The 26,225-nt window shown below is 34.9% G+C and overlaps 1 protein-coding gene across 1 annotated transcript in view; it reads left to right on the plus strand.

Annotated features, from left to right (window-relative positions):
• Positions 1 to 26,225, plus strand: part of Gogat (glutamate synthase) — a 66,183-nt gene that overhangs the window by 14,824 nt on the left and 25,134 nt on the right. Inside the window, exons 4-11 of the mRNA XM_073085006.1 lie at positions 15,466 to 15,635; positions 19,940 to 20,025; positions 20,264 to 20,386; positions 20,669 to 20,778; positions 21,353 to 21,450; positions 23,187 to 23,438; positions 24,047 to 24,168; positions 24,672 to 24,794. Of these exons, the coding sequence (XP_072941107.1) occupies positions 15,466 to 15,635; positions 19,940 to 20,025; positions 20,264 to 20,386; positions 20,669 to 20,778; positions 21,353 to 21,450; positions 23,187 to 23,438; positions 24,047 to 24,168; positions 24,672 to 24,794 (1,084 nt within the window). The remainder of the gene's footprint in view (positions 1 to 15,465; positions 15,636 to 19,939; positions 20,026 to 20,263; positions 20,387 to 20,668; positions 20,779 to 21,352; positions 21,451 to 23,186; positions 23,439 to 24,046; positions 24,169 to 24,671; positions 24,795 to 26,225) is intronic.

Genomic DNA, 26,225 nt, shown 5'->3' on the forward strand with positions numbered 1-26,225 from the left:
GTGGTATTTACTTATCGTAATAATTAAACGTGTTTAATTTTATTTTTGTTTTAACCGGTTCTCTTCAGATTTAACAGTTCAAGGTTTTAGTCAATATTATTAAAATTAGTTATCATTTAATGCCGTTATGTTTAAAAAGCGTTTATATCAAATAAGTGAGATGGGAATTCGTAAAGCGGTTTGCATCGGATTACGAGGCGTTCGAATTTAGATTTCAGTATTAACAAGTTATATATCAAAACACCTGGTAGAAGTTCAATCGGTTTTAGGCTAACCATGTAAGAGAAAAATCATACAATTAAAATAAAACAGTTAAGAAAAGAAATTAGTAAATATTTTTTAAGATTCGATTCGATTCTACACTTTGCTTTTTTGCTTTGCACTATCACATGTAGTACAACACTATGTAGGTACATTAGTGTAACATTATAAGTAAATAAAGTAAGTAATATTTAACCTTAACCTTACCTTAACAGACTCAAGAGACTTCTGAAAAGGTAAAAGGAAAATTTTCCAGACACAAATAAATCCATTTACGTAACTGGAATCTAACACAACCCTTTTCCCTCCCTGTATTGACAAACGGGTTGCTTGTTGACGAACCGTACGAATTGTATTGACCTATAACAAATAAGGGATGGTCACTTCTACTAAGACGTTTTTGGCAACAACTCATACCTTAATAGTGAATAAGATTCACCGAAAACTTTAGAATTAAATGACATATTATCCAAAGTCTCAAAATATTATGGTCACTTAGTACACGTGCAGGAAAACGTGGTAGGTGACTCTCATTCCTCATTTCTTACAAATAACCAATAGAAGGATTAAAAGAGCCCCGTATCGACTTATACAATGTTCAGTGTGCACTTAGCGCACCATTTTGTGAACATAATGTCGTTGAACTTTACGACCATAATATAACACTAATTAAGGTACTTTAAAATTGATATCAACACTATATAGGTTTAAGTGATCAATAATTCAGATCGAAGTACCTACTGAGGTTGGATTTCGAAGCCCAATTCGTATATGGCTACATTACTCATTCCAGCCATTCACGTGCAGAGTACTCAATAGTACCATTGAAATACATCAGCCGAGATTTGCCAAGTGCCGAGCAATTGGATTATTATATCTTACGGCAATTAAGATGATAATATGTTATAAATCTATAACTTATGATTTAATATGTATAAATACGCGTGTTGTGTATCGAAGATTCTCTGCTGGACGAGTTGTTCTGCTGTTTATGAATATAAAATATATCGTGTCTAGTGTGTAATACGTATTTTATGGTATTAAGTTATTTACTAACTCTCATATAACGAGGTGTCCGCCGCGTCATAACCCTAGAAGAGTGGGATTACTTTCCACAGATATGGTATATCTTACATATTTTGGAGTAAATGTTACCTTTTTGAAAATTCTTCTTCAATCGGTTCTGCAATTTCCAAGATAAGTCAAAACTGACCAGCAAATATTGAACAACGGAGTTTTCATACGTTAAATTTAACTCATTTTGCAAAGGCATCATAGTTTTCAGCTTATGTTGTAGCGTTAACCTAATTTCATTACATAATTAATTCAATTTAATAACAGACGGAAACTTGTTTTTTAATGTTATTGACTTGTATAGTAGGCATGTCAAGCATATTATGTAACTACATAGCTTACGTGCATATTGTACGTAACTACATACAAGAAGTACTTACATACTACTACATAGTTTTTATGTCGGAGACCTTTGATTCAACAAAGTTTTTCTGCGTTGTCCTTATCGACAAAACTCTATTAGTTTTTATAGTGGTATTTTACGCATTAACGCTAAGGATAAAACTAAATATCAATTCCGTTTCACATGTCAAGTCAATCATTCCGACGTTAAAGACAAAAAAGTGATATAAAGAAACAATTAAAATGCTCTAGTACTATAGAATACACTGTAGAATTAACTTTTTAATTCTAGAAAACAATTCTAGAGAATTACTTATTTAAGCATCAGATAGCGATCAGATTTTCCTTAATCTTAGCTAAGCCGCCGTTCAAGATATCTTTAAAACATAATAATGAGTTAAAAATCGGTTAATTCTTTACTATGCTAAAGACAGCCAATGACTTAAGATTCAAAATCTGTTCATTCTATAGGATAGTAAAGAATAACATTGACTAAAGACATACATGCGTTTAACTCATACCTTATGCCACCATTTTTTTTGCGTCGGATTTTAAAATGGAGGAGAGCAAATGAACGCAAAAGGTTCGGATTTAGGTCGTTTGCGATCAATACGTACTGATCAGATCATTAGTGACAATCTAGCGATATGAATAGAACTGGAATCTAGTTGATAATATAAACCGGTTTCCAATCAAGTACATTAAAGCTTATTAAAGCGGCAGAGGAGATACAAAGTATCCCGCGCACCAATTGGTAAAAGTGTAGGGGTCCTGAGAATTGACATCTCGTGTGACGTGCAGTATCGGGATCATTTGGAAGTTAAAGCCAAATTGGCATCAAAGAAACTGGGCGTCCTTAACAGAGCCGAGGAGTACTTCACTGGAGGTCAACTCCTTTTGCTTTATAAAGCACAAGTGATGCCCCACATGGAGTACTACTCGCATCTCTGGGCATGGGCGCCACAATGCCAGCTTAACCCGCTTGACTCCGTACAGAAACGCGCGGTGCGAATCGTCGATTACCCAGCGATCTCTGATCGGTTAGAACTTTAAGCCTGCGTTGGACATAGTTTCCCTCTGCGTGTTCTACCGGCTTTATGATCGTTCTGAGGAACTGTTCGATTTGGTGCCTACATCACTTTTCATTCATCGCACCACTCGCCGAAGGATGAAGTTCCATCCACATCAACTTGACCCGTGGCGGTCCTCCACGGTTCGGTTTGCACGGTTATTTTTGCCGCGTACGTGCAAAATGTGGAATGAACTTCCTCCTGAGGTATTCCCCGAGGACTATGACATGGGGCTCTTCAAGGGGAACTTTCCTCCAAAGCCGGCGTTGCATTGGCGACTGGCCTCTGGTGTTGCAAATGTCCACAGGCGTCGGTGACTGCTTTCCATCAGGTAGCCCGTCTGCCTTATCGTTAGGTTAAATAAAAAAAAAACAATTGTAAACAACGAAGATACCTAAATTACGGTACAAGACAAAAAGCTGAACATTAATTATTCCTCAGGTAAATCATGTAATGTTGCTGTCTTTTAAACATCATGCAAACGAAATCATAGCTATTAGATAGTTTAGAAACGTGAATAACTGTATAGTTCTAGTTAACGTTTGTTTATTTCTACTTATCAAGTACCTATTTCTACGTTGTACAATTGTTTGTTTTATTTATTTTTTCCATTGTCACGTTGTACTGGTAATATTCCATACCACTAGTGTTTTACGGAAATTGAAAATGACTGCTTGAAGCCGGCAAAACTCTTATATCATTTCGTATCTACAATCAATCAATACAAAATATGATTACGATAACTTTATCGGTGTGTTAACATTCGGATTAATGTTGTTAACAGAATCTAATCTATGTGGTGTCTGTGGTCATGTCGATACAAATAAATAAACTGCGTATGTTTTATATATTAAGATTTTTTTGTCGTATTATTCGTACTGAATAATAAAATTTACTACCGACGCCGATATATGTATTGAAAAATATCCTTTATTTGATTTGTATTTTAAATACAGAGTCAGTAACCGCAACTTTTTGTATATTATATAATTCCACCAACTATAGTAGAATGAAGGCATTGAAGTAAATTGTAACTGCCATTGTAATTGTTCTGCCCCTGAGGGTTAGGAATAGTTCAGAACAAATTGAATCCGCTTCAATAAGTTCAACCCTCCCATTTCTTTATAAGCACATTTGTTTTCTTATAAAGCTGTATTTGTTTTTTATCTCAGTGCAAAATAACGTGTATATCATTAGCCTAGCTTATCGTACCCTTCAAACGAGAGCAGAAATCGTCGAACTATAAAGAGTTCTACCACCTTTAAACGTAAGTTAATGACCTACCACCGTTAACGGGCCCGAAGGAATTAGGATGTTCGTGTGCACGCAAGCTTAGGGTCACCCGGTCACAGTTTGCATGTCGAAACGCCTAATCGTGGGTATACCTAAACTTTATTTACGACGGCAAACTATTCAGAATATGACTATAATTGAGATGTCTGTCTCTGATTTCAACTGCCGCTTCTAAACTTATATGAGGTCTGAATAAATTCATGAAAGTTCTCTTTGTTCAAGGGATGTGAATACCCAAAATCAGACTAGAAATCTACATTCATAATTTAGATGTTGGGTTGGGGACATAACTTTGAATTTTCTCTTGCTATCATGGTATCATGACCGCTCCTCCACGCGGGTCATCATTTCAAAAGACTCCAAAATACTTAGATTATACTTAGACTTACATTATATTTCTAATTTTGAAGTAATGTGTCTTACAACCCCAAAAGTTTGAAAAAAAAAATGGATACTGTACGTAACACAGAAATTATTTTTCTTTTTTTGTTTTCCATCTATCTGTTATCAATTAGCATGCAGTTTTGTAAACAACACCGCGCAGGCTCATATAGAGCGTCAGTGTAAGTACCCATGATAAATGACTACTAAGTGTTAATGATAGTGCTAATTGCGAAGTCATTTATCGTTCGAACTCTTATCACGTTATCAATTGCCAATTGGAATGACCCCGATATTAATTAAAAAGCTCAATTAAGGATGTTTTGTCTCAGACATAGTGACTATTGTTTTCTGTATTGATACGGTATATATGAGAAATAAGATAATGTATTTCATGATATAATTATATATTTTTTTCGCAATTCATTTAAAGGTTTTTAGTTTTAATAATATAATGAGGAAGATAAAAAGCCCCGAAAAAGATTACGCATCGCGGAAGCGCCTTTACTATACAATTTTGTACTTCGGTTAGGTACATATTGGATTTCAAGTTCTTCTTCTGATCATTCGTCATAATTATGAAAGGAATAATGTTTGTTCGCGTCGACCCCTCCTCGCTCGATGCTCAGACTTCTACAGATGTAGGGAGAGACTTGTGGCCGGTAGAGGAACCAAGTAAAAGCTGAGGCTTACAAAAGATTTTATGTTACAAAGCAAGCAATGGTTTATATAAAAATATATACTTTATACAGACAAAGTCACACGCAAGGTCTAGTAAAGTGCACAGCGCGAATAAATCAATATCATCGTATTTAGCGATACCTTATCAGCCGACCATCAAATCATCGACGTATTACTTGTACTACAAATTACAATGCAGATCACTTATCGCTCGGTCACTCGGCCACCCGCGGAACATCAAAACAATACACCGACGTGACGAACCACCGCTATCAGTATACGTAACACGCAAGACGTTTTTGGAAGATCATTCAACTCATTGTGATAAGAATTTGCACAATAATAACATGACTCAATAATTCTGATAGTACATTCCAAATGTTTTTGCGTATTAAACTACTTGCCGCCTACGGCTGTGTTCGCGCATTTTTTTAAACATCTATAAGTTATTCAGGTCTTTCCAAGTTTCGCTCTAGTCCTTTAACATTTCTATAAACAGCGGATTAAAATACATACAGACCATTTTCTTGGAAATCGTGAATAGTCGTTTTAATTATTAATATGTAAAAGATAAAAGGATAATATGGCATATATTTATAAAAACTTCACACGACTTTATCCTACCTACATATAAAGTGCCAGCTTACAATTTATGCATATTAATCGGGCATATTAATTTGTTACACGTGAGAACTACAAGTAATTACCACTATCTATCGCATTACCTATCAGCACGGAAGAACTGAGCCCAGCGACTCGGCACTCGAGGTAAATTGCACAATAAACATGCACTGATTAGATTAGTTCGGAAACACGAGGCCCACACGTGAAGACATCGTACTACCATTATCATTATCGGTACTACTAATATTGTATTAGTGTAATCCATTCAAGAAGTTTTTTTTTTGTTATTTGGTCGCTCCAGAGCCGGAATACGTTCTACTACAAACGTAAGATTTTATTAAGATTATTCAATAAACACCAATAGTTCGAAACAATGCTATTTTGCCTATGCGTCAATTTTTGTACTTTCCGGATCCGGATGGGATTCAATTAGGTAATTTTTTTTCCATACGTGCGATGTAAAGCAAATGGATTGAAAATTCATGTTTTATAGATTCAATTAATTAAATTGTAATACATATTTGTGGTACATAATACGATTTAGATTAATTTGCATGCATATTATTCATTAATTGCAGTAGACTTCATTATGACTTATATTTCATTTTTACAATATTCTATATACAGAGTATTTTATACACGTACTCAGACATACAGTTTACACAACCTAGCACCAGTTTACAGATATGAGCTAATCAGTGTGACAATAGGCAAGTGCACGAGAACGTAATGTAAATATTAACACTGATTGCGAAGGATCTATAGATGAAGTTTGCAATGATATTCAATGCAGATGAATGTCATACAGCGAAATCACGAATTTATTTTGCGATGAAATGGAAGTACACAGGTCAGTGTATGCGTACAGCAGCTTGACTATGACATATGACCACTTGCTCTCAAGTGCTTCTGCATCCTCATTGCCTACTTTAAAGAAACATTTATCACATATCTCTCAATCTTGGTTCCTTTCTTCATACAAATTAAAGAAAATCTAATAAATTAATTACTTTAGTTCACCTACTTCTAGCACGTGGACGATCACTGATAGACGTCGACCACAAAAACTGTGTCACTGAAAATAATTCTCACTAGACTTTAGACTTTCTAGACATGCGATTCAAATATTTTTGTGCTGAATCATTGTGTTATAAAATAAACGTTTATTCACAGGATTATTTTCACGAACATTAAGCCAATAATACTGGCAATAGCTACGGGTAATAGTAGCAATTTTGTTAATGGACACTAGAATAGTTTTCACGTGACTTAATCTTGTTGTATTTATGACGTAACAAAGTAGCGTAGAAATGTAATTGAAACTTATTTGTGTACGGAGTCCACGAGGGCGGAAATGCAAACAGGAGACATACTTTTCCTATTCCGTCTTAATCCTCAGAGGTAGCGGCTGTGGTCGACTTCGGTTAGTAATCCAATCTTATCTGGGGTTGATTATAGATGTGAAATTTGAAATCATGTACAAATGCTCTAATTTTATGATTTTACTGCAGTTATATCCATATGAATGGAATTTCTTCACATGAATAGTATCAACTGCAGTGAAATCACAGAGCACTCTACTCCATTTATACGTATAACTTATGTATTCAAAGGTAATAATCCGCTTTAGAAAGCGCACGCTTGCCTTTATCCCTTTATGCGGGTACACCTTCGTACTCAAATCACGTTTATATTCTTTGTGAAATATTTCATTAAATTTCCTGCGTCGTGTTAAGAAATAAAGCATACTTACTTTTCCGAAGCGTTCCAGCTTAGTCCTCAGGGGTAGCTGCGCATCTTTGGCCGACCTCAGGTAGGAATATCTAATCCTATCTGGGGTTGATTACAGATGTCTATGGGCGGCAGTAGCCACTTACCATCAAGTAGACTGCACGCTCGTCTGCTACTCCTATATTATAAAAAAAAAAAAACTTAAGTTAATACTTGAGTATGTGCTTGTTAACAAAATGTTTTTGGAATTGATCTAAATTCATCACGTTATAATCAAGTAACCATTATGTTGTAGTCAAGATCGTAACCGGTACCCTCTGTGTGTCTTGTGGGTCGTAGATATAAAATAATTGGTTTATTAAGGAGCTTTGTTTGAAGCACCACGTCAAAGACATTTTGTGAATTAAATAAATTTATAACACGTTTTAATTTGAGTTATATTGTTTGTCCGTAACTCAGCTTTCTTTCATTTCTTTTAAATCAACATTTATTTTCACTTTTTTTATAAAAGAAGTATCATATTCGCTTTTAATATGGTTAAAATAAAAAGTAGTGTAAGTAGGTAACTAGGTACACAGAAATATATACCGCGTATGCGATGAATTTACCCATATTAACTTCATATTTGCAGCAACATTCAACTCTGACCTTTGCTAGTATGGTATGAGTATATTTATCTCCGACATTTAATTAGTAGCAAGCTCGTCTGAAAAGGAATGCTTTCAACGGAAGCGGGTAAATTGCAATAAGCAGACGTCCCTTTTGAGTGGGTACTACCCACTACCCACACAGTATTGATCTGTGACTGTAGGAATTCTAAATATAGCATTTACCCGGGACTTTATACGTATTCTGAGTTTAATAAGCTTTTATGATTTCTTTCATTTCGCTGACATTTAGTTTTTTATTACAATAAGGGATTTGTATTCAACTGAGAGGCCTAGTACCTAGCTTAGCATTTTACTCTTAACAGGATAAAAGGAATATGTTTATTTTTAGCAATTCAGTTTCCTCCCACAAAGTTTGATTAAAATCGACAGTAAACGTTTCAGCAGCTTTCAACAGTTCCACACTTCAAGTACAGTGCAGTTCCAAAGATTTTCTCGAAAAAAAAAGTTTGACTCTTAACATTAAAAAAAAACTTGTAGTAAATCACAAAGCAAACGTACCTATTTTTTAAGTGTAGTTTGAAAGACTACTAACTACCATGATTATTTCTACTACGGGTCCTTTGTAGCCCATGAAAGTGTTGGCATGGTTGGTTATTTTGTAACGACAATTAAAGAGATAATACAAGCCACATCATGGCACATAACGTCTAATATCACTTAACTGATAGTCACGCTGTGTAGACATCACTCTTCAAAACGGCCCTCTAAATTACAAATAGTTCTCTACCCTAAAAAATTTTTAATAAATTACACTTTAAAATAACTTCTTGCCTAAGCTGTGCTCTAGATTTTTTCCGCTCGGGACAAACTTAACTATAATAGTAAAAGCTATTTCCTATAAATTTATACCACAAAATCAAAAACCAATCCAAAACATAATTTAGGCACGATGGTGATGAAGTTAAAATATCAGTTTATTATTATTTAGTCTTTAATGTTAGTACAATTAGCCTTTTCTATTTCATTTATCAGAACTAGGTAGATCGGATATGGGTCAAACATCGGTCATCTTCAGATAGCCGTTTATCAAGTATGTATTTGTATCGATTGCGCACGCTCGATACTTGCAATTTACGACGATACGCTCGGTTATCTAACGTATCATTAACGTTAGCCGTATAAGCAACTGTTAAGACAAGCATTGATAGATTAGTCAATCTCTAAGTCATTTATCCTTCGAATTATATTTGCGACGAAGGACGTAGGACAAAGTTGACGAAGGACAAAGTGCGAAATATCATTAATAGCTACAAGCGTTATAAATGGTTCTGAATATATGTGTAATATTTTTTCACATTCACGTATTATATGCGAACAATGTATGCGTACTTTGTACATCTCTGCTGGTCGTGGACATTTGTCATTAAAGTGACAAGGGCAAAAATCATTAGGACTAAATATAAAAGTCTCGGTTGTCTCTACTTAACGTATCACCCTTTAAAGTTTAAATCAAAACTTAATACTGCTATTAGGTATGAAGCAAAAATATGTGTGACGAATGGTGGCCACATGCGAATCTTAAAACATTTTACGGCTTTTAAATTACTAATATTTTGCTGTAACCATTGATTTATAAACATATTTTCATAACTAAACTGAATATCAATTCATAACTACGACATATAAGTTCTTAGTGCAATCTAAATCTCATACAGCCCAACGCAGAGTATGCAGCGTTCTCTCATTCCGCATAACGGTCTATAAATGCAATCCATGTGTCATATCACAGTAATCCAGCGTCTAGGCTAAGTTCAGCGTCCGATGGACAGTTAGCACCATTGTAAATATCCCGATTTGGCCGCCATGTTGGCAGGTATCCAACATTTACATGCATTCCGGCAACTCCGCTGTCGGTATCGTAAACATACGTACGCCATGTGCTTTACCCATGTGACAGAGATTTCTATGTGGCGTGATCTAATAAATAATGCGTTTCACCTTGTATATAAGCAGGTGGTTTCCGAATATGACTCATTATTATGTAAAGGATTAGTCCATGTTAGACCTTTAAGTGGTCAGAAATCGAATTGAGAATTTGTAGAACAGTATGCACTGCAGTATGACCTCATTGTCGACTACCAATTTATATGCAAGTGTCAACATGAATGATTTTCATTGTAATAGGTACAGGCTAAACGAAACAATCTAACAATTAACATTAAACATGTAAAACAATTACGCGTACTTTCCTAACTTCCTTATTTTTACTTTGATTCAAAGACTTTAGAATTACATCCTTGCTCTTTTCACACAAAGAGTAATAATACTCGTATCATAATTATAACAATAATACTAGATGTAATGTCTATTTAAACTGGTATATAAACGTGAAGTGTGTTTACCATAACTTCATTATACAATACGAGATAGGCTTGTCTCACACAAACGTCCGCATCGCGACTGATATCGGTCCAAATGACTATACGTAATTAAACATGTGTCGTATCGAAAATCAATTCAGCTAGACGGGAGTGTGGGAACGATTGTATTGTCTTGTGTGGTTATTTAATACTCCCATTCAATGCTTATCTGCGGATGTTACCGCGTACTTGTGCCCGATAGCCGATAGCCCGTAGGGACTACTGATGCGTGTAAAGCTGATAAGGTTTGTAGGGCTGGCAATTGTCGTTTCTGTGCGGATTAGACGTTTCAGAAGAGAAGCAGCTACGGACATGGTCATCTCATGCTAGGTGCTCATAGTGGCTCAAATACTTAAGCTTAAAAAGTATTGTAAACGATTGTCAATATAAATGGGGTCTGAAGACAGATATTTTTCGGTGATGTAACAAATAAAATTTTCGTAGCCCGCCATCCGTTAAAATTAATAAAAATAACTCTCCAAGAAAACAAATACTTTAAAGAGAGGCGTGATAAAGATCTAAACAAACGTATTTTCTTTCAATTAAATCTAAAAGGAATCTGATCCAGTAAACGTGCTTCTGAGAACAGTATAACATCTAGACATTGTGTAGGTCGAGGATCGATACGAGTTTGAAACTTTCCATGTAATGGATGGCAATAATTAATCATTGCTTGCTCTTATAAAAATGTTTGTGTTATATTATGTTCACAGCTTCAGACTGTCGACATATCCAAACTATTATTGGTTAACCAACAATGAACACGAGTGCTTCCTGATTTAGTCTTCATAAGCATTTCTATTTTTTGGAGAGTACTTTAAGATATATGTCGTATTGTTGTTATCCGAATTGGAGCAATGCGATACAGTATGAACTACATAGTTTAGATTTTTCTTCAATTTCGCAACGATACCTATTTAGTTCGTGTTAATTGGTATACGCGAAAAGAGTGCTATCCAGCCAATTAATAGATTGCAGATAGTAATGTTAGCTTAATTGTTACAGAGAAACAATTCATTTCTTGGAAAAATATAGTGCACAAATAAATACCAAAAGGAGCTCTACTTTTCAGCGGTTAATCGCTCATTGTGATGACAGTCGCTTCTTTGAAGCAAATGTTTATAATCATATTTCACAAAGTCATCGCTTGCTTATCACTTTAACGAAATCTTAGATTGTCTTTTATATTGCCAACACTGTAACAATAAAGCTTAGTTGCATGTAAGTTGCATGCATGTATGTAAAACTTACTCGGATAGGATTTTATACGAAAATATGTGTGTTATGGAGTTTCTTTTGCCCATAACGAACCACCTTAAAAATTGTGGTAGTAGTGCTCAATCTATTTTAGTTTAACATTACAACTATGAAACACTCAATTTATTGTTACTTACTTCAATCTCTTTAAAAGTCCAGACTAATTAAATGGAAAACTGAAAAGCGTTGATCAAAGAAATTTCCCAATGCAATTGGAACGAGTAGACTCTTTGATCAAGTCTCGTTGTGAAATCAAAGTTGACAACAGCGGATCACTTCGAAAATACATTATGATATCAATTGACGTCATCAGTTTCAACGTTCAGTTTTTTTCCAAGCAGAAATAACTTATCGGTCCCGAGATATTCCAAAATTATACAAGTTTGCCGTGTCACCCATTCTAATTTTATATTGTCATTGTATTCTCTTAGCTTCATTCGTGAATTTGCGGTATTTCAAGAGTATCTCACAAAGTAGGATCAGGTGCCTTCTCTTGCTTTTCCTTATTGAGTTTTATTTGCGTTTATTGCTTTATTATTTTCAGACTTTCTTTATCTGATCAAGATATTTTTAAATATTTATTACACCGTAACTATAAGCTAATTTACAAATGAAATCAGTTTAATTTATTTGTCATTAGATAAGGGTAACAACATTGGAATTTTCATTATAGTATAGACAATTCCAGGGTATCTAGTCGTATTATGACATACAAATATAACAGTATTAAAAATTTACTAATTCAGCAAATTTAGCAACATCGGCGCGGTCATAAAGTTGAGTGACCACTATAATAGTGACTTTTCAGGCGCACTTCGGTATCAGAGAGCTTGTTATAATCCCAGTCATTTTCTTTAGATAGATAGCAAGCATAAAATGTTGTAGGAGATTTAAAGTGCGGCTAACAAGTAATTTATCTCTTTATGTGTCTCTATTGAAACAGCATGGAATCCCCTAGCTGAAAATCACTGTTTTATTACAGTAAAATATGATGGAGGTTGCAGTCGAATACTTTCTTTTAATGCTGTTTAATATTTTATTTCGTTCTGATGAGCTCGTCTCACGCAATAGGAGCAGGGCCGTAGCAATTGGTGCCTATTAGTGTACGACGTCAATGGAAAGATCTTTGGCCAGCGCCTCATTATCTGCTATTGTTATTAAATAACACCGATTTACGTACACGTATTTTTATAAATAAACTAGTTACTTGCTGTGAAATTGTGCTCATATGTGTAAGACTTTTCAACTTTCCTCGAGATTTGTCGCGGCATATTCTATATTCGACTCCATAAATCATATCCTATATAGAGGTGGTTAAGCTGTACCGACGTATGCAATGAATATATGCAGTGCACTTTCTTTTTTATAAAATCAAAATCCTTTATTAAAAGTTGTTTCCCCTGTGTAAATGTCATCATCTATCACCATTTCGAAAGTGTTCACAATAAAGAAGTGGCGCAAGAAACTCCATACGTGTACATAATTTTCATAGTTAATAGAAAAAATGTTTACATTGACATACTTATAAATAATTATTCATTGTAGAGCTGGTGTCACGTCATAAAATGCGTGTATATGTTTTAAATAGTAATTTACATTGTAATAATACACAAATATATGGACATAATATACTCGTATTGTAGTAACATACAATACCTGCGAGTTCCTGTTATTAAAGTTTAGCAACGAGCTTTTTATACTGAGAAAAGTCTATTCATGAGTTTAGATAAGAATAATGCCAAGGTTCAACTTTAATCTCACATTCCATACTCGCTCTATTGTTACGCTGAAATCTAATAAAGAAAATAGAAAATACTGAAATACTCCGCTTCAATTGGTAGCGTGCTTGCTCTGTTAAAGTGTATACCTATAGCTTCTCCGTAGATTAAATTTATGTAACCTTTTGTTATATTGTCTTATGTTATTGGTTGATTAACAACAAATATTACTAATAACAACGTATACTATCCCCAATACTGTAATACATAGAAAAGGTCCTGAGTTCGATCGTCAGCAAAGCTTCTCGATGATAAACTTAGATTTCTGTTTTGGCTGGTGTTTGTGTATTTGTCTTGTGTGTGTCCTAGGCACCCAAGACATAGGGAATCTTAGTGTGTTACGACTTATGAGTATAGAAACCATCTTAAAAGGCAATTTAGAAAACCCTCGACCCATTTTATTAATTTATAATTATTTGAAACCGTCACATTACTGTAGTTAATGTGACGAAGCTCAGCTAATTGATAGACACACATCGTAATCCCAGTCTAGACACCCGGCTAGTAGTTTTCCAACTACGCACGCTGTGTCACCTTGACAGGCCGTTGCAGTGCTGTTGATATAACTCGACGCAGTGCTGGGAGATTGATGCGATGTTTGTTGGTTGCGACTTGCGAGTAGAGTTGTAGGGATATCGGATCTGTTGTCTAATCTGGATATAAACTGGGATATATTAGTGACATATTTAAATTATGTGAATTTTCCAACTACGCACGCTGTCACCTTGAGAGGCCGTTGCAATGCTGTTGATATAACTCGACGCAGTGCTGGGAGATTGATGCGATGTTTGTTGGTTGCGACTTGCGAGTAGAGTTGTAGGGATATCGGATCTGGATATGGACTTCGGTATAATAAGAACGTTTGGCGCTGTGATACATACAAAATGATATGAAATGTTAACAGGCAATATACTTGTGATGATAATATGAAAAGTCCAGTAAATAAAATTCGAAAATTATGAAAATTTGATATTAGACTGAGAAAAAATCGGATATAGACAACTAAACTAATAAACTCATTTGCAAATAATAGTTTTAAATGCTTTAAATAACGATAGAACAACTATTTTTCCGCTGAAATCCCAGATTCTTACGTGCTACGAGCAGAGAATAATGTAACATCATATTGACGAATTATGTTACATGTTTTATTGTTATAATTTCTAAATGACTGCGGAGTATTTGTTTACCAGCATTAAGTACTTCATTTCATTGAATAGTTTAAAACAACATCCGTCTCTGAAATCACGTATCTGAAATTCACGTATCTGAAACTGTTATTTGAAATTTTGAAATATTAATTGTAATATCCGATAATCACGGTTATGATCGCAGAGCTTCATAACATCCCTAGTTCGAAGCGCAGTCGGTATTGGTCAATATCGTGGTCGGGTGTTTGTGACGTCACGGATGCGCGCGCACCTCCACCACGATCCTCTGACCTTTGGGTTATATTAAAAATATGGGTATTTTTTAATATGTTTTTAAGTTGCTACAGATGTCTTTAAATGGCCTCTTCGGATGAGATTATCTGAGATCAACTTAGTTCTGTGTATTTATTTTGTTTCGCTCGTCGACACAAAGGATGTTTTTGAAAGATGATTAAATACGCTTTTTTTATTTTTATAAAATATAAAACACAAACACAAATATTTAATTAATTTAAATTCTGACAGATTAAAAAAAATAAATCATCGCATTAAGCTTTTTCAGTATCAAATGTAACAAATTTCAAGTCATATAGTAGGACTTAGTGGCAGTCAGTACTTCACGTCAACATCTAGTGGACAGCATGCTCGTCTGCTACTTAAATTTAATAAAAAAAAAAATAAGTAGCAGACGAGTTTAAAGTACCTAAGTACCTATGTACGTACTTTACAAAATATTTACCAGACCTTGAATTTCATGAACAATACAAATTAAACTCATCTTCTTTCCACAGAGATACGCACCAAATAGATCTGCCGCCGTTCGGGCGTTACGCGACCGGCATATTCTTCCTGGACAAGTTGCACCACCAGGACATCGAGAGCAAGTTCCAGGAGCTCGCCGAGAGCCTGGGCCTCAAGGTCCTCTGTTGGAGGACCGTGCCCACCAATAACTCTACCATCGGTAAAGAACAAATAACTATATTAAAAATTATGAACATATTATTAAGGACCGAACTATTATTAAGTATACTGAGAATTTGATTTTTTGTATGTTAGTAATATTGATGACTTGCCTTTAAAATGTTTCTTTAATACATGTTTTTGTAAGCTATTTGTAATTTGTTATTGTATGTTATGTTTCACATATATCGAATTGCCTATTCTGTGAATCTCAGTGATTTTTAAATTTGTAATATCTTATGGTTGAAACATAAATGTAATTGAAAATACACTGGGCGACAAAATATTCGGTTAGAAAAACCTCAATTCTTAATTATTGCGATTAATCTCAGGATTACAAATTCTCAAAAAACTTTTACACATTGTTTCATGCCAATAACAGTAGTAAAACAGATTTGAACGTAGCAGAGCTAGATGGTTCGAACGCATCGGCAGAGCCGCCTATATTTCTACTTGATATTTACAATGTAAGTACTACTCTGTACTGGTTGGAAAGATATGATAAACATAGAACGCGGCTATGATTCTTAAACTAAAAACTCCTGTTATGTTTGGACACCAGAAACGCATTAATTGATCCATTTCAATTCGGAATGCTCTTGTTCTTCGAAATGATTTTGAATTAAATTCTGTTGTTATCTTACTACATCCATCAAATATAAAGTTAAGATTAAAACTACTTCGCAACAATCCGCTACAAATATGTATGATGGTACAAATCCGCTACAAATATGTATGGAACCCATACCAGGGTTGGATACCATTATAAAAGGCATGCATTAGGTTGACAGCGTCACTTAGCGATTAACCGTCGTAGAGTCAACTTACCCTGATGATGCTCCGTTTTGGAGCGAAACACGTGTTGGTGGTGGTATGTATGGTGGTGTATATTTTTAATTTTTGCATCTGCATGCATCCTTTGAGGGAGGGAGGGTGGTACATACTGCATGGTTTAAAATATATACCATCATACATATTTGTAGCGGATTGTTGCGAAGTAGTTTTAATCTTAACTTAATAGCATGGATTTCCCCAAAGTAACGCCTGATACAATTAATTAACCATCAAATATAATTTGAACTATGATTCGCCGTCGACTCACTACTGAGCACGAGTCTCCTCTTAAAGTAAGAGGTCTACGGTCTACACCATAGTCCACCGCACTACCTAAGCGCAAATTCGTGGACATATAGCTTAGTCGATATAGCTTAGTCGATATTAATATGTTCAAGAAAAAAATTGCGGTTCTTCTAACTGAAAGTTATTTTTAATGCCTGGTGTAACATTCATCAAGTTCATTTGCACGATATTGCCGAATTAAAACTGCTTGATTTTTATTTATAGTTTGAAAAAATTTTTGACATGGCCTCCTTGAATCGACTTTTTTTTATTTAATTAAGTAATACAATACTATTAGCGAATTGAATTCTCAATTGTTCTTACTGTAAACATTTTGTAGAAACTTTATTCATCTTAAATTTCTATTTATGTTCAGTAAGTCAATTAATATCTGTAATACTTAAGTAGCAAAATGACATAACTATAATTATAATTTCTATTGAGCATCATCGTGCCTCAAGAGACAATTTTAAACAAAGTTTAATGTTTTCAAAGTCGACAATTAATTTAATTGTCCGGCTTCGATGGAACAAGATTGCTTGTCTTGTTTTTATTAACACAATCTGTGTCATTCATAAGTCCTTGTCCCACCGTCGATTTTAGAACGCCATTAAATATGTAATTGAAATGAATTACTGAGAAACGCATATTATTTTTTATAAGTATATTCAGTTTAGGGGTCTTTTTCTCATTTTGTTATACTTGTTTCACGTACAACGTAGTAGTACCTACAACTAAAAATAATAACTTTAAGAAGTTTACAAGATGTGGTCCAATTGTTAAGTCAGTTTAGATTTAAAACTTTTATGCATCATTTTTTGAACAAAAGGTAACGAAATATATAGAGTAGGTACTTACACATACGGTTTTGTACACACAATATGTGATTTTTAAGCATTTAGGTTTCATCATGGTTTATGCTACACTTTTTTCTTTGAATTAAACGATATGATCACCAAACACCCATTTACAGATTGTTTCTTACATCCTGTGGATTTCCTGGCCTAAATATTTATAACTAACATCCCATGGTGGACTCACAATTTTAGGATAGAGAAGTAGACCTATACTCTTTCAGCGCAATGAGATAGATCTTATTAATTTTGTTTTATTAGCGATAATAGATGTCGCTTTACAATTTACATGTTTCAGATAATATTACTGGGGTATTACATGCATCAGGTACATTGATATATGAGTAGAAGAGCATGAACACTTAAAATACAAGTGTCTGCGGTCACCGGCGAAGCTGCGGTGTGGGTATCGCATGGCATTTCAATTCATAAATACCTGCTTCCAATGACATTGTACTTGAAATATATCGTCGTATGTTTTTATCTTCGATCACTAATAAAAACTAGTGATCGAAGGTTTTTATATAATATTCTGATATTTTTCTTCCTGTAAGCAAATAAGTAGAAATGTGTATAAATGACCCGGTGCAAGTCAAAACGAGTGACTAAATCGTGGTAGAAAATAATCTTTATAAATAAACTTGCAGTTTAATCATCTTATCTATCAGTATTGCCACTCTAGTTATAGACTGATATTCAATCTCCATTTTGAATGCGTAAGGACTAGAAAATTCTGAGATTGGGTAGGTACTCAGAATAGCCTGACAAATTTTCCTTAAGCAAAACACTTGACAACAGGGCATATGAGTATCCGACTTACAAAATTCTCATTGACAACAAATAGATATCAAACAATTTATATTTTTGTCTAAGTTGAAATTGTTTTGTCTACAATAAATCTGGGAAGTACCGGCACGATAACATACATAGGTACATATACTTTAGGTATACATTTTATGGAATACCTTATTGAATATGCGGCATTGTTATCCTTAACAGAAGATTGATCTGTTTACCGTCTCCACGCATTAAGTAGTGTCGTATACCAACAACCCGCTTCACGTTACACATTGTTCCAAAATTATATTTTCCTTTGTGTAAGCAGAACAAAAAAGGTTGCCTTCACACAAAAGGCTTTGCAATTGGACCGTGCTCTAATATTTATGTAGAACGGACGCGAAATATGAAAAAGACCCCTACCATTAAAACTCGAAGTAATCAGAACATGTCAGGAAGCATTATTAGTGTCGACATTAGTATTGTCATTTTAGTGTTGTTGCTTTCTAAGGGCAGTTATGGTGTTGCGATTGTTTTGCGACTATCATTCCAGGTCGTACACGTAGTAATGTCGGTTGGGTCGCAATACGTGGCCGCCGCGGTCATGCGATGCTTGACCATCTGGTTTGTTCTATTTAACAATCTGTGATGTCACGCGGTTATTCGCTTTATTCTCGTTAATATAGAACTAATCTACCTTTTAAAATAAAAATAAATCATAATAATTTTATTTAAAAATTACAATACAATGTTAATTGAACATATTAACACGATTAAAGTCGAACAAATGAAAAATAAAGTGATATGTAAATGAGAATTAAGCGAGTTTCTCACGTGGTGTTGCTTTTTCCTTTAAAGGAACAAGTACCTTATCCATATACTGGCATTTCTTAAATTTTATGTACAATATGTATACAGTTCAATAAACAGGTAGTTAATTTAACGTTTATTTATCAAGCGCTCGTATATGGATAAGCGCCTGTAATTGGAGGTGACTTCGATACGGATGCGTATTATGGACCTGTTTTTAAATACGAAAAAGGTATAACGTTTTATTTATACCTAAATACTTAATCTGGTTTATGTAAGGTCCATAAACACGAACCCGTGTCGTTTGCAAATATACCTAAGATAAAATATCCAGTAGTAATTGGCTTGAGATTTTTGCTAAATTGGAAAATGGTCATCGCACCACGAAATTTTATTCAGTAGCGCATTACGCATTTAGCTTTCATTGTTGGAAATATTTCTAATATTTTGCCGATCTCAAGTCAACCGAATATCAAACGATGGTTACGCTTAGATGGGTATCATGCCGAAACTAATTAATATCGAATATCATCATTATCAAGCGATCATAAATGCTTTAATTGTGAATATAAGAAAATAATGAATCATAAAAATGCATTTATGATGTTATTATAGATTATATCGATTCATATCTGTTACTCGAAATGTTTGTGTAGCTTATATTTACCGTGTAAGCGTTAGAATAATAGTGAGTGCTTTGAGTTGAAAACAAAGTAAGTAATGGCCAATTTTGACTGGCTTTCAGGTCAGGTGGCTCGTAACTCGGAGCCATATATGCGTCAAGTGTTTGTTACCGGCGATATCGACGACGAGAACCGACTGGCGCGGCAGGTAAGAAACGAGAGGGGTACGAGAGCCAGTTGCAAGGGTAGAGTATGAACTCGCAACCAGTTGCGATTTCAAACTCGTTTCGAACGACACTAGGCCTCTTGACGGTGTTTTTTCAGGTCGCGAGCCGGCCGGGCGGTCCGGGAGCTCCAACTTGAGTTGTAAACGTAAAACACCCTATACATAGTATATATATACTCTAGTGTTTGTCAGTATGCGGAGTGGTGACGTGTGATTGCAGGTGTTTGTGCTCCGGAAGCGCGCGTCTCACGAGCTGGTGGTGCCCGGCGCGAGGTTCTACATATGCAGCTTGTCGCTCAGGACCGTCGTGTACAAGGGACTGCTTACGTCTAATCAACTATGGGTGAGTTGAATTTGTTAGAGATATTCGAATATGTATTTCGAAAGTTCACTGTTTTTATTGACCTTTTTTTATTGGTTGTAATGTCGATATACTGCGATTCCTCAGGATCAGCAATTTATTTTCGATGGACTTATTTATTTAGGACTGCTGTTCAATTTAATATAGGTTCCAGATCTATACAATAGGCAGTGACAATAAAAATTATTCATACCTATATTATGAATATCAACATTATATAAAGAAACAAATGTAGATCAGAACATAATAAATTTTATTTCGTAGGAGTACTTCAAGGATCTGAGCAACCCAGCATTCACCACTTACTTGGCGCTGGTGCACACCCGCTTCTCCACCAACACCTTCCCCAGTTGGGAACGAGCGCACCCTTTGAGGTCAGTGCTTGATATGATTTCATTATTGATATTCAATTTTAGCATAATATTGTTGGACAATAATATTTATACTGTACCGGAAAATTTTTGGGCGGAAATATCATTTGAAGTCAAATATGTGATAAAATCCGTTCTATTATTTCAGCGAATTATTGTAAGGACTTTTTCCTGTCGTTCATGATTTAATCCGATACTATCTCTTCGCGACCCATCTTCGTGTGGCACACATGTTTAAAAAGTATCTTTGAAACGATACACTAAAAATGGTGTGCAACAAAATTGCAGGCAGCCCCGCATGACAGGAAAAGCGCCTTAAACTCCAGGGGATAGCTTAAAACGTTTGTACCGCAACTTTCATAAAAAATTAATAGAAAAAAAGGATTTTGAGTTTTACTTCCATTACTTTATTCCACTTTGAGAGCTGAAAGACGGTTCTGAAAATTCTATGGCGGAGGCACTGCCGTGCCTCCAGATTTTAATTTTAATCGTTAGGACATGTTACTACATATCATTACACTACGTAAATGCTGTTAAAATGTAATCCAATCTTGATAAATTTTCCTTCATATTTCAGAGTTCTTGCCCACAATGGCGAAATAAATACGTTACGAGGTAATGTGAACCTCATGAAGGCTCGCGAGGGCGTCATGAAGAGCGACGAGTTTGGTGATGGTAAGTGTTCTCAAATATAGCTAAAATGTTGACGAACTAATGAACAAGTGTGTAACAGGGTTAGAAATTCATGTACTTACTGCAAAAATGGAAAAAATATTGCAATTTGTCAGAGTAGCGTTATTAATTTACCTATACTTATTTAAATATTAACTGAGTGAGTGATTCATCATCGCAGAGCTTACATTATTGAAACTGGAAAAAAAATACAGTTAGTTCCTTTGAAGCGTTAATTAGGGATTGAGCATTTGTTTAAAAAAGTTCAATTATAAAGTTAGACCGATTTCACTTTTTTATAAAATAAACCTTAAGAATTTGGAAATAAAGTACTAACGCTTGTCGCCTAAAGATACGAGTAAGTCTTAAATCCATACATACTCAATAAGAAAATATACAAAATACAAATACAATTATGTAATCTAACATATGCGTTCTTCAGTAATAAGAAGATATAAGAAGCTCATCAATAGGACAAATATAGTCATATGCTAACATTTTTGCAAAGAATGTTTTCCTTTGGTTATTTTTAAAAATCCTCCGGTATGATAACCCCTAAGTTATTTTTTCTTTCGATTCTTACAAATATTGTGTTGTCACTATACGATTGACGTATATTATTTGTATATTTAGATAAAACGATGATGACTGGAGGCTTAACTCGCTCGCTTCACGTGCCAGCGTCATGGGGGGACCGTGATGCAATCGTGTTAGCCTGTTGGAAATATTTGTAAATTCACTAAGATAACATGAATGCTACTCGATTACAATTATTTGAAACTTCATCTAGGTCTATGTGTAATCAAACAATAATACATATCTATACTAATATTACATAGAGGAAAACTTTGTTTGTTTGTTTGATTGTAATGAATAGGCTCAAAAACTACTGGACCGATTTTAAAAAATATTTCACCATTCGAATGCTACATTATCCACGAGTAACATAGGCTATACTTTATATGAAATATATTTGATAAATAGATTTTGAGGCGGTTGTACCGCCTCAAAATCTATTTATAGTTTGCCGGGTCAGCTAGTGTAGCATATTCTGACAATAATCTACTAAATATTTAAATACCGCTAACTTGGATGGTTAACTCTTAGGTGATGAATATTATATAATGAAATGAGTTATTAATTTTGGAAATTTAAATAATGAAATGAAAGGTATAATTGAATTTTATATTTTGGTTGGATATAATTTAAATAATCATGTTATTTCCTTATTGCAAAAACACTGCGAGACGCTTGGTTATGCTGGCAATATTTAAATCTCTTTTGTGGATAATTGCTCGGTCCAAAAAAATGTGCTAACTGTTCGCATAAATATTGCTTTAATGTAAGATAAAACCAAATCATTATTTTGTAATGGATATAATTGTGCAATAAAACTTTCCGAAATTTGCATGTCTCGTAAGTCAGGAATTATGTGTTACAGTTCAATGTAGCATTTATATTTATCTTATATATGCGGCACCACCGCCACACCTATTTCTGTCTAATAACTCTATTGTTAGCGCTAATGTATTCCGGCTTCAAGGGTGTGGCAACGGAGTCATACATGATCTCAGATGCATTCCAACGGTAGTGGCTCATTGTGGCCGACCTCATGTGAAAACTAATCTTATGTGAAGTGGATTACAGATGTCTTTTTGCGGCAGTAACCACTTACCATCAGGTGGACTGCGTCGTCTGCTACTCCCATATTAAAATCTACAATAATCTAATCCTTCCAGACCTCAAGAAGCTGTACCCGGTGGTAGAGCCGAACCTCTCGGACTCCGGTTCAGCGGACTGCGTGCTAGAGTTCCTGGTGCACTGCGGCCGGCGCTCGCTGCCCGAGGCGGTGATGACGATGGTGCCCGAGGCGTGGCACAGCGACACCACCATGCCGCCGCTCAAGCGCGACTACTACCAGTGGGCCGCGTGTGCTATGGAGCCCTGGGACGGGCCCGCGTTGGTGTCTTTCACGGATGGACGGTACATCGGTTAGTACCACTTGTGTCATAAATGCTGCTGTCTCTCACGGATGAGTGGTACATCGGTTAGGTTAGGTTAGGAAGCGCTCGCTACCCGAGGCGGTGATGACGATGGTGCCGGAAGCGTGGCACAGGCACACCACCGGTACATCGGTTAGTAACGCTTGTCTCATAAATGCTGCTCTCCATCACGGATGGAAGGTACATCGGTTAGTACCACTTGTCTCATAAACGCTAATATTCAAAAAGACAATTCTGTTTAGGTTTCGTTTGCAATAAAATGTTAGTTGCAGACGTTCCTAATTTTATAAATGCCTTAAATATATTTTGTATTGTTTGCTTTTAATGTTTGTAACATTTTGTGAAAAATAAATAAAACATTCAATAACTCATTTAAACTGATATTAAATATATATTAACTTCGCTAAGAAAAATCGGAAAGGTTCAAACATAAACAATTCATAAACGTATGTATATAAGTACACAACTGTCGAAAATACCTATACCTCCTTTCTTTAAAATCTATTGAAAAAGTTTTCACAGTCTCATATATCTAAACTCCAAAATCAACACATAATTCTACGCGTAATTGATTTTAAACTAAATATTGTTTTCAGGTGCAATCCTGGATAGGAACGGTCTCAGGCCGTCCCGATTCTACGTGACGAGTGAGAACGTACTGGTGATGGCTTCCGAGGTTGGCGTGTACGATGTGGATCCTGAGAAGGTTATACATAAGGTAAGTTATTATCCCCTATTTAGTCCTTCAGTGGAATTTGAACCCTGAGAAGGTACTTAAGATAAACTTATTCTTATTTAGTTCAATAGCATATTAAAATTTCGAAAAACAAAATTTGTTTTTAATTAGTAATTACAATATTACAGAATTCATGGAAATATTCGTCGTAGTATTGTATCGCAATTTGATAGTTCTATGATGTTTAATGAACCTAATGAAAAATATCCAATAATATTATCCGCACCGTGAAACAAAACAGAGAGTGACAATAAAATATACGTGAATTTCGCTTTAATTCTATATTAATGGCTGCGAACACATCGAATTCCCGACAAGACCTACAAAGAGTGAAATGAAATATATTTTTTATGTATAGGCCAACGGCGGCACTTACAAATTGTCACTTACAATATTTTTCTTAAACTACTATCGGATTGGAACGCGACCTCTACTGAGATGTTATACGTCACGACACTTATAATATATTTCACAATTGATTACAGAGTCGCCTGAAGCCAGGTCGTATGTTGCTGGTGGACACAGTGGAGCAGCGCATCATCCAGGACGTGGAGCTGAAGATGGATATCGCGCGTAGTCGTCCGCACTCGCAGTGGCTCAAGGAACAGGTCAATATAGTGTTAATACTCCATTGAAACGCTCTGAATCGGTAGTTGATTAGCGCCCATTATTAATATTCGAGCTATCGAATGTTTTGTCTACAAAAAGACGAAATTGGCCAATTTCTTCATTGTCAAAGTTTGATCCTTGAAAGAAAAAACGTTGGATAGATTGATTACTAGTAATGGTCGCAAGTCTTGTGTAATTGACCCGGCTGAGGTTTTACTTCTACAGTCAGTAAAAATGATTTTATGCTCTCGTTTTTATAAATAGCATTTAAAAAAACGAGTGCTTAAAAATACTGCAGAGTTGTTACTATAGTATATTCTAGTTAGAAGAATGTAATAGCATTTAAAAAACGAGTGCTTAAAAATACTGCAGAGTTGTTACTATAGTATATTCTAGTTAGAAGAATGTAATAGCATTTAAAAAACGAGTGCTTAAAGTACTGCAGAGTTGTTACTATAGTATATTCTAGTTAGAAGAATGTAATAGCATTTAAAAAACGAGTGCTTAAAGTACTGCAGAGTTGTTACTATAGTATATTCTAGTTAGAAGAATTAAGTCAATTGCAGTTCTTATAGCTTCTATTAAATATAAGCTGATATGCAAAACACAATGTTAACGTAACATTTTTCTTAACTCTAAGGGCGGGAAGCTATCATTAAAACACATACATTCATCCACGCATACATACAAACATACACCCGAAAACATTACTTTCCTATTGTAATATAAATATTTAATGTCACTTTACTTATAAAAAAGAAGAAACAAAAAAATTCTTCCATTTAGGAACATAAGAACATATGAACCTACTACCTAACATCATGAATTTATAATTATAACAATCCTTTACACACAAAACATAACCGAAACATTAATGTAACTGACTAAAAATCATCCTACATAAAACTTCAATTCTAATTATAACCTAAAACTACTCTTTGTTTTTCATGCTACATTATATGGTGTTGGATAAATATAATCGATATATAGATGGTGAGTCGACACGAGTGATGTGTTCAAAATTGCTGATTTTCGCGATACAAACTGTTCTCTTTCGTCCAATAAGAGCTATTATAGTATAAATACTTGCTGTATACCATGCTTTTTAATGTAACTATGTAGACCCATTTTGTTCTGGTTGTGGGGACAAGATAGTGTGATTTTAAATTTATTAGGGACGTATGAAATTTTCAAGTGTAAGGGCGGCTACAAATTTTGTTGCTAGAGGCACCAAATTCAGTTGTGCACAATATACGAATCCAAGGCGACACCGACATTCGACACAAGTCATTGATGTCTGGTGACCCTAACGTAGCTGGAATTGATTGTCTGAGTGTCTTAAGTTAAATGATTAGGCGTCGAGATGAAAGTGTCGCCCTGTATTTTTTATTAAACATGCCATATTTATTTCTTCATTTAATATACTATAA

This window comes from Epargyreus clarus, unplaced genomic scaffold (assembly GCF_041222505.1).
Source record: "Epargyreus clarus isolate Ecla_fem2 unplaced genomic scaffold, WU_Ecla_fem_2.2 ptg000021l, whole genome shotgun sequence".
Classification (NCBI taxonomy): domain Eukaryota; kingdom Metazoa; phylum Arthropoda; class Insecta; order Lepidoptera; family Hesperiidae; genus Epargyreus; species Epargyreus clarus.